Source organism: Bos javanicus, chromosome 29, assembly GCF_032452875.1.
Source record: "Bos javanicus breed banteng chromosome 29, ARS-OSU_banteng_1.0, whole genome shotgun sequence".
Taxonomy (NCBI): domain Eukaryota; kingdom Metazoa; phylum Chordata; class Mammalia; order Artiodactyla; family Bovidae; genus Bos; species Bos javanicus.
The window spans coordinates 17,393,421-17,412,309 of NC_083896.1; the positions used below are offsets into that span (position 1 = coordinate 17,393,421).

The 18,889-nt window shown below is 46.0% G+C and overlaps 1 protein-coding gene across 8 annotated transcripts in view; it reads left to right on the forward strand.

Moving 5' to 3' along the window:
* The window catches only part of TENM4 (teneurin transmembrane protein 4), an 854,243-nt gene that overhangs the window by 637,129 nt on the left and 198,225 nt on the right, over nucleotides 1-18,889 (forward strand). For all 8 annotated transcript variants that reach the window (XM_061407667.1, XM_061407664.1, XM_061407669.1 and 5 more), the window contains 2 exons: nucleotides 3,832-4,046; nucleotides 5,697-5,907. In XM_061407667.1, coding sequence (XP_061263651.1) covers nucleotides 3,832-4,046; nucleotides 5,697-5,907 — 426 coding nt within the window. The remainder of the gene's footprint in view (nucleotides 1-3,831; nucleotides 4,047-5,696; nucleotides 5,908-18,889) is intronic.

Below are 18,889 nucleotides of genomic sequence, written 5' to 3' on the forward strand. Positions count from 1 at the left end.
CAGTTGCTAAGGAAACTAAAGAATTCTTTGTGCGAGTTATTGCATTGAAAAGAACCAAAAAAGGTAGAGGGAGGGGGAGAATGTTGGTTGATTAGGAATTTAGACTCCATATGGATAAATCTCAGTTCAAGAAAATAAAGACTGTGAATTTGGGAAGTGCATGGGATCTTAGTTCTTCCAACTCTCCCTTATTTTTGACTGAGCTAGCCAATCATTTCAGCAATTTGTTGAGAAAATTCTTTTAGACATGATTGTTTATTTCCAGAACATTGCTCTGGGAAGCCTGAATCTGTATGTCTTTGTAAAGAAAACGACGGTTACCAGTAGAATCTGCCTTGTGAAGCTTGTGCTGTTGGGGGTCCCTAATTCTGAGTTAAGCTCTTTGTACTTTGTTAAGCCTCTGGGGCACTCACTCATTGTATAGTGTCCTTAGGAATATTTTGAGATACTGTTTCCCTTTAACTTTGGGGTCTATGTGTGGATCCTAGTTCATAAAAACTGTCAATTTTTTGTATCCCAGGATGGCAGGAAGTGCTCCAGTGAGCCTTGGATCTTCCTGGTCTAGCCTTGGTATCTAGCCTTCTAAGACTGTGAATTAAATCAGATCTTTACTCTTAAAGAGGGTTAATATACTCTGCTACCATTGAAAAGACCTTTGAAGAGTTTTAATTAATAATTTATCAATTTGATGTTCTGAGAAGCCATATTCTAATAAATAAAGAGGCACCCCAAATGGCTTCATCTCTGAATGGTTTCTTTCGCATTCTGAGCCTCAGTATATACATTTTAATAACGTGAGGATTAAGTGTACCAATATATGTAAAAATGCCCGGTACATAGTTGGAATTTAATGAATGATAGATAATACCATTAGTACTGCTACCTCTATCTTTACTGCTATTGCTACTACTGATATTTGTTATTATTATTGTGTTCCAGAACATAGGTACGGATAAAAAGCTTTATATACACAGGACTTTTCACCTCCACCTGCCTCTACCCTCTGCCCCCTCTCCCTACTCCACCACTGGTGGGTATTGCCATGTCGTAGAATATTTTCTATCCTGGTGCTCACATACTGGTGCTCAGAATTAAGACTGAAGACTCTTAGGTTATAAGATCTAGAGAAAGACAGTAAGGGTTTCTGAAAGACAGAAAAGGATGAAGGTGGTTTCACTCTGACTTAGCCCAGCCAGTGTCTTGCCTCTTTCCCTCCAGCCACAGGTACTCGGCAGGCTCCAGGTCCCTCCTCCTAGAAACTTTCATCTCATCCCTAGTCAATGTGGGGACCACTGGGGACTGATGGGAAAGAATGATAAAGGTTAAATTTCCAAGATGGGCATGGTCTTTCCCCTCTCAAATTTTTCCTTAAAAGACTAGGGCCATGGCCCCTTCCCTAAGGATCTGGACAGGGTGACTTCTAGGCCTCGCTTTTGAACCTAAGCTCCAGATCCTAAGCTCCATCATAGAAACTGCATGAAAATAAGCTCAAGACTCCTAATTCCTAATTCTTTCAGCCAAGAAAGTCAGGGTCCTGGTGGGGTGCTGTGCCCTAGACCAGAATTTACTGTTTTTATAACATGGTATACACACCAAATATAAATTTTGTAAATTTTTTTGTTCCCATTTTGGCCAGCTTTCGTGAAATAGTTGAGTGCTAGAAAAGACTATTCCCTTTTTGCCACTCCTCTGGGGGTAAGAGCCAATTTATGTATGCCTCTTGGGCCTGCAGACCTTTGGAGAGTCTCTGGACTTGACCTCTGCCCTGTGAAACTAAAAGCTTGGCTAATTCAATAGCTGTCTCTGAAAAACATGCTCACTGGAGGGGAAATGAACACTACAGGGCTCTCCAACAGCATGCCAAAAAGTGGGAGAAGTTTTCATTCTTTATTCTCAGACATAGGAATTATTTGAATGCAGACAATTCTCAAATCCCATCAGCTCTGACTCCCACCCACTCACAAAGGAGATGAGGTCTTGGAATTAGGAGTCTCCGGCTTATTTTTATGCAGTTTCTAGGAGTAAAAAGCTCAGAACTCATCCTGCTTTTGTGCCATAACTCCCTCTTAGTTCTGCTTCCCTAACAGAATTATAGGCTGAAGGGTAAACTGTTTTTCTACCTGGACTATAAAAGGATTGTGGAATTAGGAACCCCAAAGTCAGATAAGGAAGAATGTGACAATGATTCTCTTCCATCTTAATGCTTTGTGAATTTGGCTTCTGTCTTTGAACTTTGAACCACAGTGTGGTGGTTTGCATGTGTCTGCATTTTCAAGGTAAAAGTCTGGGGCACATTCCTTCCATTAAGGAATTAAATGCAAGCTCTTTCCCATGCTAATGACAGAATACTACTGGTACTTTTACTGAGAGCGTGCGTTTTAACTTTTCTGTTGGCATATTTTTAATTAAAATAACATTTAACGGTTTGAAGCTAAAAACCTGATGTTTCTGCCTAGGAGTTTATAAGGGAATGATAACATATGGAGAAGTTTAACATATAAATTGAATTTTATTATTTCAAACAGTAAAATATTTTATGACTACAACAATGCCCTGCCAAGCTCCATTTCAGCATCAAATGTGCTTTGTAAGGAATCTTACAAAGCTGGGGGAGGAAAAAAAGACACTTTAATTTCTTATTCCCCAAATGCTTTTTATAAAAAGTTCCCACAAATGTGTTTTCTTTACAGATGGATTCTTGGTCTTGAAAGTGCCTCTTCCAGCATCTCTAGCAACACAACAAACCTTGAAACTAGGATGCCCAGGGGGTGCTTTCTGATGACAAATAAGATGGAGCCTGTTGACTTGATTTTGGCTTGTTCATGTCCTAAGGGTGGTCTTTTAATGCCCCGTTCTCTCCTCCTGCCCCCTGCCAACTCCTCGGAGGGCTGATGTCTGGCAGGAAGTTAGGGTTTATATTTTTCACTTGTGAGTGTGTTTAATTACTATGTAGAGGAAGTTTGATAAGCAGCCTTCCTTCCTGGCACTTGAGGTGCCCCCAGAAAGCTGTCACTCTCCTGATTGGTGACAGAATTGGGCGAGAAATCTTATTCTCAACCAGCCCCCACTCCTGTGGCCTGCAGGGTTGGCAGCCTGAGTTGAAATCTAAGTATGTGAAAAGTTTTGTGCCTAAACTTGAAAAATCTCCCCAGCTTTACCCACCTTCAGCACAATGATACTCATTGCCCTACATCCCAGACAAAGAAGCGTTTTTCAGAAGTGTTTTCTCTGTTCAGATGTACCCTCTTCCTCATCCACCCCCATCCCTACCCCTGCTCCCAACACAACCCCTCATCCACATGTCTGAGCCCCAGAATTGGTCTCTCAGATCCTAGTGAACTTGAAAAATACCTGACTCCGCTCAGGTCATGCTTCCCACTGCTAGGGAAACCATTCTAAGTTGAAAAATTAACAGCACCTCATTCCCTCTATCTTTTCTTTTTTAGCATGCATGCTTTTACACACACGCGGGTGCTCAGACGCGCAGAGTTATTCTCATATGACTGCAAGTGATTATTTTTAGGCTCAAAATATATCTTAACAAGCTCTAGAATTATGCAGTAAACAGATGGCCCTTGGAGAGGACCCATTCTGCTTTGGAAGAATGCATATTTTTAGCAGAACAATTTGAGCGTCGTTGGGAAAAAAAAAGTTCTGGACATTCTAACTCCTCAATGGGGGAGTCTAGGGCAGGGAGTGGGCTGGCCCTGGAATGTTGCAGAGAAGAGGTGGGAGGCAGAGGAGAGCCCTGCTCCTTCAGATACTCTGATCCCTGGTTCCACTTGTGGCTAACGGTGATGTTTTTGTCTTCCCTTCCCTGTGTCTTGGTAGGAAAGCCCAGTAGTTTCTTTCCAGAGGACAGTTTTATAGACTCTGGAGAAATCGACGTGGGGAGACGGGCTTCCCAGAAGATTCCTCCTGGCACTTTCTGGAGATCTCAGGTGTTCATAGACCATCCTGTGCATCTGAAATTCAATGTGTCTCTGGGAAAGGCGGCTCTGGTTGGCATTTATGGCAGAAAAGGCCTTCCTCCATCACACACACAGGTAAACCAGAACCCTATGTACCCTTCTCCTCTCCAGGGGCTCCCACCTCAAATCTTAACCAAAGTCAAGAAACCTGATGCTGAAACTTGGATCCCTGAGCTTGGAGGGAGTTTCACAAATTTTATAGTCCATTCATCCATTTGCCCTCTCTCAGACCCTGCCTTTCAGATGAGTAGGGCTGTATCCTTGGAGCTTTTTAAGAGGAAGGAATTCTAGGGAATCTCTCAATAGCCTTTTTACTAGTACCCAGTCTCCTAAGTTAAATTATCCAGGAAATGCAATCCAGAGAGCACAGCATGCACCTTGGAGTCAAACAGACCTGGGTTTGAATCCTCTCATTATCAGCTGTGTAACCTCGAGCCTGTAACATCCTCTTGGAACAAGTTTCCTAGTCTAGCAGATGCTGCTAACAATACCCACTGCGCAGGGCTGCTGTGAACAGTGGATAACCACATCTAGAAGACAGCTAGTGCAGGACCTGGCTCAGAATAAAGGTTCCTCGCCTCATCTCTTGCATCCCTTCTCTCCTTCAGGGTTTCACATTTACCCAGACACAGGTGCACCAGAAAACCTTTAAAACTCAAGCAGGATGACTGACACTTAGCCAGTCATGATGGGTGACAAGCAGACTTGCGTGAGGTCCTCCCTGCCCTGGGCTTGGAGTAACATGAGTCACAGGCGTCCTCAGACATTCCCTGGCCAAATGTAGCCTTTGTGACCCCCAGCAGGTACTTAATTTCTAGGTAAAAGCTAGATAGAGACATCTGCTAAGGACGGAGTTGCAGAATAGTAGAGAGAGCCTGGACCCCTGATTTCTTTATTTACTGGTCCTGGGTTTCCTGTCCCTAGACATTGTCACATGAGACAGGATAAATACCCTTTTTTTTTTTCTTAAAAGATAGATAGGTAGACAGTTGCTCGGTTTGCTCACCAGTAGGACTTCACCACCTGCCTGTTGTTAGCACCGCGTGACTATCTTCCCTCGAGTTTCTCATGCTAGCAGGCTTGGATCAATTGGAAATTGTATTATTTGACACAGCATGTAATTATTGATGGAGTTTTGTGCTAATCCAGTTTAGTTCCCCTAAAACCGCTCCCTGAAACTGGAGCACTGAGAAAGGATCGTTGACAAAGGGAAGATAGATATAAATCAAATTTTCCTTTGCACTTGACTGACATTTAAGGCACACCCAGTGAGTGCTCCGGGCCCCATCCTAGATCCCCAGGGTTCCCTCCCGCCATCCCCTGCGTGGAGTTGGAGGAGTTCAGTCATAAAGTGACTGGGTTTCTAATCACATGCCCATCAGAAAAGCATAGCTAAAAAAAAAAAAAAAAAAAGCATGGCTGTCCTGATTGATGTAGAGGTGTAAAGTCAGCCAGAGGAAGACTCTCCACACCCGAAATTACAGCCAACTGGCACTTAAAAATAATCTACTAATTCTGCTGCCCTCACCAGCGGATCAGGAGATTCCCACCTTGCAAAATGGGGTCTGGGAAGGAGTTGGAGTGGGTTGGTCAACCTCCACATCGCTTTGGCCTCTCTTGCCTGTTTCATCTGTGTTTCCCTGCGTCCTCCCTGGGAGAAGCCTGAAGAACTTAGAATGGTGGTGAAGCAGGTCCGCTGCTAATTATGCTCTCTTTGTGCTTCAGTTTGACTTTGTGGAGCTGCTGGATGGAAGGAGGCTCCTGACCCAGGAGGCACGGAGCCTGGAGGGACCCCAGCGCCAGTCTCGGGGAGCCATCCCCCCTTCTAGCCACGAGACCGGCTTCATCCAGTATTTGGATTCAGGAATCTGGCACCTGGCTTTCTATAATGACGGGAAGGAGTCTGAAGTGGTTTCCTTTCTCACTACTGCCATCGGTAAGGAACCTCCGCCGCTCTGGGGCACGTGGGGTATTGTCTCCCAGGATGAGGGGACACCAGGGGTCTTAGGGGTTGAAGCTGACAGCGGGATGTATACTGTCCAGGGCTGCAGAGGCCAGCTGGATCCAGCATGAGGCCATCTTGACCGGGCTTGCTGGACAAAGGGTAGGAGTGAGATGCGGGGAAATGAAGGGAGTGGCAGGAGGAGCTGTAAGGCCGTGTGGGTGCCCAATACTGCTGCCCACCATCTTTCTCTTTGATCAGTGGCCTGGTGTGCAGACCAGCTGCTTCATTTAAACACCGAAGGGTGAAACTGACAAGGAGACAGGAATTCTTGTCACTTCCCTCCAATACCGGTATCCATCCTCATAATCTATCTTGGTTCAAATCACTGATGTATTATTTGGATTTTTTTTTTATGTGTGATTTTGTTTGCTTGATTATTTTGCTTTTAGAGCCAATAACCCCTGGCAGATGAGGAAAAAAAAGAGATAGATAAAGGCTTGGAGAGAGGGTGGGAATAGCCATGCAAAGGGCTGGATAAACAGTGTGCTCGGTCAGATGGGGGTTCTGTTGAGAACTGAGATACTGAGATGCCCTGAACTCTGGTGGACAGTGAGCCCCCATGATTTAAGTGAGCTCTCAGCCCCATCATCTCCCTTGCAGTGGAAGAGCTCTTGTTCAGAGCAAGCCCCTTGGCTACCCCAAAAGCCTGGGGGTGTCCTGGGAGCCTGGCATCCTTATTTTAAGGCATTTCTCTTCTGTACCCACATGCTGCAAAGAATTTGCCTCCTCATCAAACCACCATGATGTGATGTAGGATATGGTGGTCTCTGGTTCAGGTCAGAAAACATTTTATCTGAGTTCATATAGAAGCTCTCTGACATAGCCTGGAGATAAAAATCCCCTACAGGAAAATAAAACTTCCAGAAGACAAAACTCTGCTAACCAGAATGCTTGGTGTTGAATTTTCTGCTGAATGAAAACTTCCGTGAAGTTTTGAGTTCTCCTCAAAGCTCCCAGTCCTTGGCTGAGAGTCTATCTGATATGGGAAATGGAATTTGAATTAAAATCTCCAAATCTGGTCCTTAGTCCCTAAAACTCTTGCAAGACCCTGGTACTTCCATCTTAACAGCAGTAGCATTTTCAGGCCATTTTCCTCTTACTTGCAATTTTGCCCTTAGCATCAAGGCAGTGAATACCTTCCCATTAAATACAGTGAACAATGTATAAGATTCGACTGTGACTGCAGGCTCAACATTCTACCCTCTTGGCAAAATGAGGGAAGTGGGGCTGTGTTGCGTGAGCCCTGGGATAAGAAATAAGACTGTGCTGTCCTTGTTTTCCACCTGTCTGCCCTAGCTGCTGGTCGCTGAGTACCTGGAGGGCAGGGACTTGGACGTAATCTCCTTGCCCCAGCCCTCAGCCCAGCCCACACGGCGTCACTCAGCGCATGAGGGAGCTGGGGTGGGCTTCCCTCAGGCCCCCATTGGTAGTTGCCCAGTTTTGGCAGCTGCTGGGTTGTCGGTTTCCTCCGTTAATGCCTTCTTTTGAGGTGGAGTGGAAACTGTGCTCACTTCTGAATCCCCACCACTAATTTGTGTTTTCAGTTCAGTTCAGTTGCTCAGTTGTGTCCGACTGTTTGCGACCCCATGAATCGCAGCACGCCAGGCCTCCCTGTCCATCACCAACTCCCGGAGTTCACTCAGACTCATGTCCATCGAGTCAGTGATGCCATCCAGCCAGTTTTGGCCCTGCACAAATTCCAGCTCCTGGTTCCCTGAGGTTCTGGAATTTGGAGGCTCCAGCCTGGTGGTTAATGGTGACCCAAAGCCTCTCAGCACCCCTTTCCCCGTCATGGACGAGTCGGTCGTGGTTGGCCGTGGTCCTCACCATCAATTAGGCTGACACTCGGCAGGGTCTGCCCAGCTCCAGACTCTCTTTCTTTTCTCTTTCTGGACTCGGTAGCTTCAGATCAGAGACATGATTTTCAAGTCATTAGTGGTCCCTGAGTTATGGCTTCATAGTCTCATAGCCTGATTCCTCTAAGGCGCAGCATCATGCTTGCTCAGAACTAAGGTCTCCTCCAATCAGGATTCTATATTTTTAATAACTGAGCACAAATATGAAAGGATATTAATACAAACCCCCAAAGAAAACGACTTTTAATTAGGAAGTGCCTCTCAGAGAAATAAAATGTCGTACAGGTAGGTACCTTTGCCAACTCTTGGCTTGTCAGAGCTTGCTGACCTCTTTTGCCATAATTAAGGAGACGGTCCTGCTTTTCCCTCTGGTTCTCCCATTCTCACCTAAATGATGAAATTTCTTCACCTTCCTTAACCCTGTGATGCCTTTCAGAGCAGATAGGTGGTACCGTGCTTCTCAGAGTTTTATGGCACCACCTGGCGTCTTGTTAAAATGCAGATTCTGCTTCAGTCAGTCTGGGTGGATGTTTAGAGTCTGCCTTTTTGGTGTTGTTTAATTGAAGTACAATTGCTTTACAATGCTGTGTTAGTTTCTACTGTACAACAAAGTGCATCACTGCCTGTACACATAGATCCTCTCCCTCCTGAGCTTCTCTCCCACCCCACCCCACCCCACCCATCTCGGTCGCCGCAGGGCAGTGCCCTGAGCTCCCCGTGTCACACAGCAGGATCCCACCAGCGATCTGCTTTACACATGGCAGTGTATCTATGTCACTGCTACTCTCTCACTTTGTCCCACGCTCCCCTCCCCCATACTGTGTCTACATGTCCTTTTTCTATGTCTGTGTCTCTGCTTCTGCTCTGGAAATAGGTCTGTATGTGGTAAGTTGCATCAGTCGTGTCTGACTCTGACTGTATGGACTCTCGCCCAGCAGGCTTCTCTGTCCGTAGGGATTTTTCAGGCAAGAATACTGGAGTGGGTTGCCATGCCCTCCTCCAGGGAATCTCCCTGACGCAAGGATCAAACCCACATCTCTTATGTCTCCCGCATTGGCAGGTGGGTTCTTTATCACCAGCGCCATCTGGGAGGTCCTGGCAACAGGTGCATCGGCACATTTTTCTAGATTCCACCTATATGCGTTAATATATGATACTTGTTTTTCTCTTTGTACCTTACCTCACTCTATATGACTGACTCTAGGTCCACTCACATCTCTACAGATGACCCAACTTTGTTCTTTTTTTGGCTGAGTAATATTCCATTGTGTATATATAGCACATCTTCTTTATACATTCCTCTGTGGATGGACATTCATGTTGCCTCCATGTCCTGCCTGTTGTAAATAGTGCTGCAATAAGCATTTGGGGTGCAGTGCCCAGTGAGATCCTGCTCATCTGTGGCCCACATTTTGAGTAACAAGGGGTTACAGTATTTCATGGAGGGGGTCTCAAATATTGTTGTGCAAAGCAGTCACCTGGGAAGCGAGTCTAAAATTCAGATTCCTGGGCCTTCCCCTAGTAGGCCTGAGGCAGAGCCCAGGTGATCCTGATTCTGGTGGGCAGTCTGTCAGCTTAGCTATGAAAACAAATACCTCCTTAGCTCTGCTTTCTCTTCCTTCCTTCTCCCACTGATCCGCGTTAGCTCTGCGAACATAGTCTGTCACGTCGCTTCTCTGAGCCTCAGCTTCCTTATCTAGAAAGGGAAATAGTAATAGTGCTTGGCAGTCCCCGCTGTGATGATTGGAGACAGTGAATATACAGTGCCCAGTCCAGGCGTCCATGCATGGAAGTGGTTAACATTCTCTCCCCGGCTGCTTTCCCAGTCCACCTTTCTCTTGCTGCCTTGCTGACTTGTCTGTCTTCCTTCAAGCTACAGTGATTGTTTAATGAATACCTTTTCTTACTTTAATGCAGAAACAGACTGACTCTGATGTTGCTATTAATCCCTCTCTCCCTGAGACTCCCTGGCATTGAGTCTCTGCTGTCTGTGGTCGTTACCTGTGGGCCGTGAGTTGTAATTTGTCTTGGCAGCTTAATTAAAAGTTTAGGTCTTGTTTTAGTGAAGTTATTATGGTCCCAGTATACAACTGTAACTCTCAGGTTTGCTTAACACACAGTCTGGAAAACGACCCTCCCTTCATAACATGCTGAAGTGCAGAGCTAGAATTTAAGAAGATTTGAGATGTCAGAATCCAGATTATTTATATCTGTTTGTAATTAAATAGCGGGAGAAATAATTGTGTTTAATTTAACAAATGGCTGTATTGTGTACGTTTTTGCTTTTCCCTCCATTTAATGCAATCCAGCTGATGATTTTATATTAGTTTATCTTTTGCCTTGAAAAAATTCTAAAAGCACTTTACAAATTGTGTATACAAATGTATACATATGGAGACACGCTGTTGACAGAGCCCCCTGTGAACTGGATGTGTTTCTGTCTCTCACACACACACAGGCACACAAACCACCGACACCAGGCAAGTTTTATAATAAGACATGGCAGCTGTTTTCAGAAAGACTGGCCTTTCCCTACATGCAGAGATGGATAATTTGAAGGCAATGTTTCTGCTCCTGTCTGGGGATAGGTAACCTTGCTGACCCCAAGTACTGAATGAAGTAGGAGGATTATTTGTTGTTGTTTAGTCGATAAGTTGTGTCTAACTGCGAACCCATGGACTGTAGCCCGCCAGGCTCCTCTGTTCATGGGATTTCCCAGGCAAGAATACTGGAGTGGGTTGTCACTTCCTTCTCCAGGGGATCTTCCTGACCCAGGGATCGAACCCATGTCTCTTGCGTCTTCAGTATTGGCAGGCAGATTTTTTATCACTGAGCCACCTGGTAAGCCCAGGGGAATTATACCAGTAGCTATAATTCACCATCACCATTTACACAGGACTTGAAATACTTTCTTGAAGCCCTGCAGTAACTCCATAAGGTGATTATTTTTATTTTCACCCCTTATTGTAGATGAGGGAGTTGAGATTCAGGCATGTTAAGAGGAAAGCTAGGACTTGAATTTGTATCTGTCTCACTCCACAGCGCATGATCTTCCTTCTTTAGCCATATGCCTCTTTTCCAAGATCAAGCCTCCTTTTTTGGATATTACACTTTTTTTCTATCTGTTCATTCAATAGACATTTAGAGAACGCCTACTGTGTTTTGCGGACCATGCTTAGCTTTTTTCTGTATGTGAGAAAGAACCTCACGAGAACTTTAGACAATTTGCCTTTTGATCTCACCTTTACAGATGAAGAAATTGAACCTCAGAGAATTTGATTGACTTGCCCAAAGTTATTAAGGGCAGAGCCAGGATGGAAACTTGGTCTCCAAATCCTGTGTTCTCTCCATGATGCCAGAGTGTCTTACTATTTGCTCTGATGCTATTAAATATTTTATTTCTATTTGTATTATATGGAATATGATTTCCCCTTTATTAACTCCCCTCCCCTTTATATAACTTTCCCTTTATTATTTATAACTTCCCCTTATTAATATAAGTATGCATCTTAAATCAACACAGGAAGCTTTCTTGAAAAGTCATTAAAAAGACAATGGAAAAAAATCTCACAACATCCAAAACTTAAAAAATAAAAACACCTCCATATGCATTGCTTGCACCCCTAAGACATGACAAGTCAGTGTTGCAGTGCTTCAGGTCTCCAGAGAGCATCTTATCTTTTCATTTTGGTTGATGCTGAAGCATAAGAGGACAGATCACCCTGACGTTGTGATAGTGTGAGCCAAGTTGAAAAATAACAGAACTGACCAACAATGGATTAAGAAACCCAGAAAAAAGAAATGAGAATCACTGTTAGACAGTATGCTGCTGCTAAGTCGCGTCAGTCATGTCCGACTCTGTGCGACCCCATAGACGGCAGCCCACCAGGCTCCCCTGTCCCTGGGATTCTCCAGGCAAGAACACTGGAGTGGGTTGCCATTTCCTTCTCCAATGCATGAAAGTGAAAAATGAAAGTGAAGTCGCTCAGTCGTGTCTGACTCTTCACAACCCCATGGACTGCAGCCCACCAGGCTCCTCCGTCCATGGGATTTTCCAGGCAAGAGTACTGGAGTTGGGTGCCATTGCCTTCTCCGGTTAGACAATATAGACCCTGGTAATTTATGAGACACATGCCCTGGTCTTCCTGGTCTGAGGACATTAATGCTCATTAAAGAGGAGAGTCCTTTTGTTCAGGCCCAGGCAGCTGCTGCAAGTTGACCTATTCTGTGTCCAGGACTAGAAGCAAATGTCGCTCCCACTTCCTCCCTCCCTCCTTCCTGCCTTCCTTTCTTCATCTAGCAGTGATTGCATTCCCAAATGAACATGCGCTTTCCCAAGGCGGTGATACAGAGAAAGTATGAAGCAGACCTGGTGCTTGCCTTTGACATCCTCACAGGCTAGTTAGTGAGGCTGAGCGGAAGGCAAAGCTGCCTACATGCTGGGTTGGCCAGAAAATTTGTTCAGGTTTTTCTGGAAGATGTTATGGAAAACCCAAACGAACTTTTCAGCCAACCTAGTACCTGAGGAGGAGGGAAAAAGACTTGGTTCAGTCTCTACAGCATCCTAGGCAGCAAGGACTTTCTTATTAAGAAGAGCTTCAGAGCCCTTTGCATGATGCCTTCAGCAGGCTGGCCAGGAGGTCCAGGGTGGTTGCAGGCAGATCTGGACACTACAGCTGTTCATGTTCTCATCTGACCAGCGTTTGCTGGTTTGTCTTCTACATGCCATGTCCTGAGCAGGCATTGGTGTCCGTGGTATATTAAATAGCCATGCTTCTTACCCTCTGGAGTTTACAGACCTGCTTGAGACAGTGTAATGTAGACTAAGTTTAATTTCAACCATCCAGTATACATCTAAATATATAATTTGTTTTTGTTGTTTAGTTGCCAAGTCATGTTCGACTCCTTGTGACCCCACGGACTGTAGCCCGCCAGGTTCCTCTGTCCGTGGGATTTCCCAGGCAAAAATACTGGGGTGGGTTGCCATTTGTAAATGGTATACATTCACTGTGGTAGAGAAGAGAAGAGAGTGCCCTAAGGAAACAAATAAGGGACCTCATTGAGATGGCTGGAGCAGGGGTGGAAGGTTGTTGTTTAGATAAAGGTTTGGGGAGAAAATAGACCCAGCAGAGGGGAAAGCATGTGCAGAGGCCCTGGGACAGACACGAGCTGGGAGTTCAAGGAACTGTGATATGGTCACACATGGGATGTGGATCAGAGGGCTGAGTGGTATCAGGTAAGCCTGGAGAGATACTGCAGCCAGGTTGTATGGGCTTTAACACAGCATGTGAAGTTTCATTTTGTTTTGTATTTTAATTGATCCTGACAGTAAAACTCCCATGGACAGAGGAGCCTGGTAGGCTGCAGTCCATGGGGTCGTGAAGAGTCGGAGACGACTGAGCGACTTCACTTTCACTTTTCACTTTCATGCATTGAAGAAGGAAATGGCAACCCACTCTAGCGTTCTTGCCTGGAGAATCCCAAGGATGGAGGAGCCTGGTGGGCTGCCATCTACGGGGTCATACAGAGTCAGATACAACTGAAGCTACTTAGCAGCAGCAACAACAGTAGCAGGAAACCATTGTGGAATTTTGAGCTGGAGTGACCTAGTTTGAGCTACATACTGGAAAGTTTCTCAAGCTGTAGAACTGGGACTCCGGTTAAGGGGCTGTGTCTGAGGTCTCAGCAGAGGCTCAGGCTGGTCTGGGCCAGGATGGAGGGCCTTGGAAATGGAGATAAATGAATCCTTTTGTGTTGTTTACCTGCTCTTAGAGATTATTGGCAGACCCCAGCTGGTAGGATACTGTCTCCTAAGAGAAAAGATTAAGGCAAGAAGAGAAAAGGGTTTAGGAATGGTCTGTTTTAGGAGTGGACAGCCAGGAGAGCCAACCAGTCCATCCTAAAGGAAATCAGTCCTGAATATTCATCAGAAGGACTGATGCTGAAGCTGAAGCTCCAACACTTTGGCCACCTGATGCATATAGCCACCTCACTGGAAAAGACCCTGATTCTGGGAAAGAAAGAGAAGGGAAGAAGGAGAAGGGGACAACAGAAGATGAGATGGTTGGATGGCATCACCGATTCAATGGACATGAGTTTGAGCAAATTCCGGGAGATAATGAATGACAGGGAAACCTGGTGTGCTGCAGTCCATGGGGTTGCAGAGTCAGTCATGACATACTCTGAACAACAACAACATTTTAGGCGTGAAGACAGGCAGCTGAGGAAAAGTGACTGGGAGAAACAGTGCGGTGAGGGCCAACAGAAAGAACTTAGATATTTCCAGGCTCCTGCATGTCAGCATTTCAGCCTTCTTCCTCCACCCAGAGTCTCCATTTCACTTTTGGTTTATGCTTCTACCACTTTGGGATACAGCTGGCAGGAGCCTCCACAAACCTCTTCTTTATCTAAATCATACTTTTTAAAGGTAAGAAAACCAAGGCTTGGAGAAGTCACACGACTTGTCCCGGGTCACACAGCCACCAAGGGGCCAAGCCAAGATCGTAATGACAGCAGTCTGTTGACTGAGCCCTGACTCCATGCCAGGCACTGTACAGGATGTAGTATCAGTTCCCAAACACCCTGGAAGTTAGAGGACATGCGTTTTCACATTATAGATAAAGAAACCGAAGCTCAGAGATCCGATGCTATTTGCCAAGATCTCATAAGTAGGAAATAGAGCTGGGTTAGCAAGCCAGAGCCCATGCTCTTTCTCTTACATTTTAGCAACCAGGTTTCTGGTGTGTGATGACGTCTGTGTGTGTCCTTATACACCCTCATAGTCAGAGAACCATCGAGGTAGCTGGGGTCTTAGACATCATGGCCTTTGCATCTCCTAGGCTCACAGGGTGCCTGCAGTGGGCTTACTGTCCAAGGCTACAGGGTTCTCATCTGCCTGGTCCTGAAAACTATCCTGATACTGTTCTCACTCCTGCTGAGGGAACCCCACTCCCACCCCCATTCAGGTGGGGTTTCCAATAGGAAATATTTCAGCAGCGATGGTTTAATTTTTATATAACAGATGATTAATTTTTGTGTTCTGAGAGCTCTCCTTTCCCTCATTTGATGAAGGCAGCTGCTCCTCCCCATATCGCCAGCTAGCTTTACCATTACAGACCAGTGGCCTTAAGAGGGTTCTTACACCTGGTACCCTTTCCTTTCACTTTTCGGAATGGCTGATAGGAGGGACATGATTAAATGCATGGCCTCCTGTTCTGTGGCACCCTCTGAGAAATAGCCCCCAACCAGGTCGACTAGACTTGGCATTGGTGTTAGATAGCTGAGGTTGTCACTGTGGCTGGAGAGACAGTGTGGTCCAGAAAAGGGGCAGAGGCTTTGGAGTGAAACAGACCTGGGTTTGAGTTCTGACTGCACTATCTATGAGCTGTCGGATGCTGGGTACATCTGAGCCTCACCTGTTGTTAGTAATAAAACCCACTTCAGAGAGTCTGACGGTGACATGAAGCTGGGTGATTCATGACAAATTCTCAGCACGTTTTTAAGTGTCTCTTAATTATTCAACATTTGCTGAACCTCAACTTGGTTAAGTGCTGGAGACTCATCAGTGAACAAAACAAGCTTTAGCCTCGAAGAGCCTGTAGTCCCCTGGGAGACCTGACCCTCTCATAAATAATTCCAACAGAATGTGGTCTGTGCCCACCGAGAGCTCTGGGCGAGCGCCCGTGAGGGCAGAGAGGCAGGCAGCTACCTCTGCCAGGGGTGCAGAAGGAAGTTGGAGGCATAAAGGACTTACTGTGAGAAAAGTGCTTAGAGAGCTGGAAGGCAGTGTACAAATACTCAGTAATTTACCAACTTAGGGCTGGAGCCGAAGTGAGAACCAGAAAGGTATTCTGAAGAGTTACTCAAGAATAATAATAATAAAGGCGAAATGGTAACCACCTCTGCTCAATGACAGACGTGGTCACTGTGGACCAGGCAGAAAACAACCACTGTTAGCTTTTAGAGATGAGAGGAAAGAGCCTTTGAGCAGTGACTCACAGGACACGGAGCCAGGTCTTCTGAATCCAATCTGAAGACTTCTCCTGGAGCCCAGATGTGGGCACAGGTCCCTGAACAAGGCAGACCCTCACCAGAGGGCCAGTGAGTACCAAGTGAAAGGTCAAAGGTCACAGATACTTCTTGCCACCTAGAGCCTTCTTCTGTGGACATTAACTTCTGAACAGCTTGAAGGAAAGAAGGCACATCTGCCAGTTCAGGGCACTGCTAGGCACTTCACTGAAGAATGTTCTTTCTGTTTGGGGAAATTCATGCATTTCACGGCTGCTGGATTCAGTAAAAGAAAGTGAAAGTCGCTCAGTCGTGTCTGACTCTTTGCAACCCCATGGACTATAGCAACTCTGAAATGGGTTCAAGTCTGCAGCCTTTCTGTGCCGGACCTTATTGCAGCTCAAAAATGGAAATGCGGGTTCCAGAACATTCCAATGCATTAACTGTTATTTCATTTTTTGAATAATTTTTAAATTTTTGGTTGCACTGCATCTTCATTGCTGCATGGACTTTCTCTAGTTGCTGCGAGTGGGGGCTACTCTTTCTTGAGATGCTTGGGCTTCTTATTTCTGTGGTCTCTCTTGTTGTGGAGCACAGGCTCTAGGTGTACGGGCTTCAGTAGTTGGGGCTCATAGGCTTAGATTTAGTAGGAAGCCTCTCAAATGTCACATTCTAGGTTCAAGTTTTGTCAGTCTTTATAAATTCCTTCCTGCCTCTCTGAAAGGATTTGGCAAAATTCATGTTAACAGCTACTGTTTTTCCACTGCATAGTATATCAAAGTATCATCCTGGATGTTTTAGATACACTGTTTCAGACCCTTTACAACAGGTATTTGTAAAAAATGCAAAGTAGGTATTTTTTTCTCCAGAGAAAAGTGGGATTCATCGTGTTTAGATGACGAGGCAGAAGTTTCATACCCAGTCAGCGAAACAGCGAGGGTTTGAATCCAGGTCTCTCTGGCTGCGGTGCCTCCACTTTTGCTCTTGTTCTCTGTCACTCAGGCCTTTGTTGTGAGAGGGCCTGGTGTATGCACTGGAGGTGGGCAGAGGGCATGGATGGGATGGTGCCTGGAGCCTCGAAAATGAGTTCAGGCCCAACCTGGCAAGAACTTTTTAGACCGGTTTGAAAGTCTGGTTTTTGAAGGCAGTGAGAAGCACGAGATAGTTTATAAGCAAAGATGTAACTTAATTTGTGCCATGGAGCCATCTCTGTGGCGGTGGTATATACAAATGGGTTACTTTCTCAGGCTAAAAGTAGGGAGACCAATTGGAAGACTGTTTCAGTATCCAGTACGGTTAGATGAGAGAGGAGGGCCTGAATTGGGCCAAATGCCTCTGTATTATATAAAACAAAGGATATATTAAGGGACATTATGGGCTGGAAGACACACAAGCTGGAATCAAGATTGCCGGGAGAAATATCAATAACCTCAGATATGCAGATGACACCACCCTTATGGCAGAAAGTGAAGAGGAACTAAAAACCTCTTGATGAAGGTGAAAGAGGAGAGTGAAAAAGTTGGCTTAAAGCTCAACATTCAGAAAACGAAGATCATGGCATCCGGTCCCATCACTTCATGGAAAATAGATGGGGAAACAGTGGAAACAGTGTCAGACTTTATTTTGGGGGGCTCCAAAATCACTGCAGATGGTGACTGCAGCCATGAAATTAAAAGACGCTTACTCCTTGGAAGGAAAGTTATGACCAACCTAGATAGCATATTGAAAAGCAGAGACATTACTTTGCCAACAAAGGTCCGTCTAGTCAAGGCTATGGTTTTTCCAGTGGTCATTTATGGATGTGAGAGTTGGACTGTGAAGAAAGCTGAGTGCCAAAGAATTGATGTTTTTGAACTGTGGTGTTGGAGAAGACTCTTGAGAGTCCCTTGGACTGCAAGGAGATCCAACCAGTCCATTCTGAAGGAGATAAGCCCTGGGATTTCTTTGGAAGGAATTATGCCAAAGCTGAAACTCCAGTACTTTGGCCACCTCATGTGAAGAGTTGACTCATTGGAAAAGAGTCTGATGCTGGGAGGGATTGGGGGCAGGAGGAGAAGGGGACGACAGAGGATGAGATGGCTGGATGGCGTCACTGACTCGATGGACGTGAGTCTGAGTGAACTCCTGGAGTTGGTGATGGACAGGGAGGCCTGGTGTGCTGCGATTCATGGGGTCGCAAAGAGTCGAACACGACTGAGTGACTGAACTGAACTGATGGACTAGTTTTCTTGACTACTTTACTGTCAGGGAGAGGCAGGAAGTGTCAGCCTTGGAGAATAGGTACCTAGTGATACCGTCAGTTAAATTAGGAAATAAAAAGGGGATGTGAGCTTGTTGGGAGAAGAAGTGGGAACATGGTCAGTGCACAGTAGATTGGAGCTGCTCATAGAATTTCCAAGTGGGGGTCAGTTTGCAGTTGGCCAGTGGTCAGATAAATAAATAGGTGTTGACTTGGGGCACCCCTGACCCAGAAACGGACCCCACAGGTGCCTTGGTGTGGATATGAGAAGGCAGAGGCCCGAGGAGAAGGGAGTTTAGCATGGACCCCAGCACTGAGCGGGTGGGCGGCAGAGAGAGAGACACAGAGATTTGCCTTCCAGAAAAGTTGGGGAGCTGATGACAGCAAACCGGTCCCTTGGGGGTCACTGGGAGCTTCAGTGGGAGCGTTTCCACCTCCGTGCAGGTAGAAGCAGGGTCACCGCAAGTTCAGGAGCGAGCCAGCGGGGCGTGGAGGAGAAACGACGTCTTCTAGACAGAGCAGGGAAGGAGACGGATGGGAGTAACCTGAGGAGGAGGCAGGTTCAAGGCAAGGTTTACACAAGGCGGGGGGAGCCCTGCACGTGTTGTCAGCTGCGGGAAAGGAGCCAGGGGAGAAGGTGGGAGGCCCAGGAGAGAGGGGAGATGATGAAGGAAGGAAGCGGGGCAGGAGGCACCAAACGGACAGCAGACGCAGAAGGCTCATCCGAGAAGAGGCGGAGAGACGCCTCTTCCGGTGGGAAGGAGAGGGCCGTGAAGACGAGACAAGGCTGCAGGTGGAGTGCAGTGGAGGG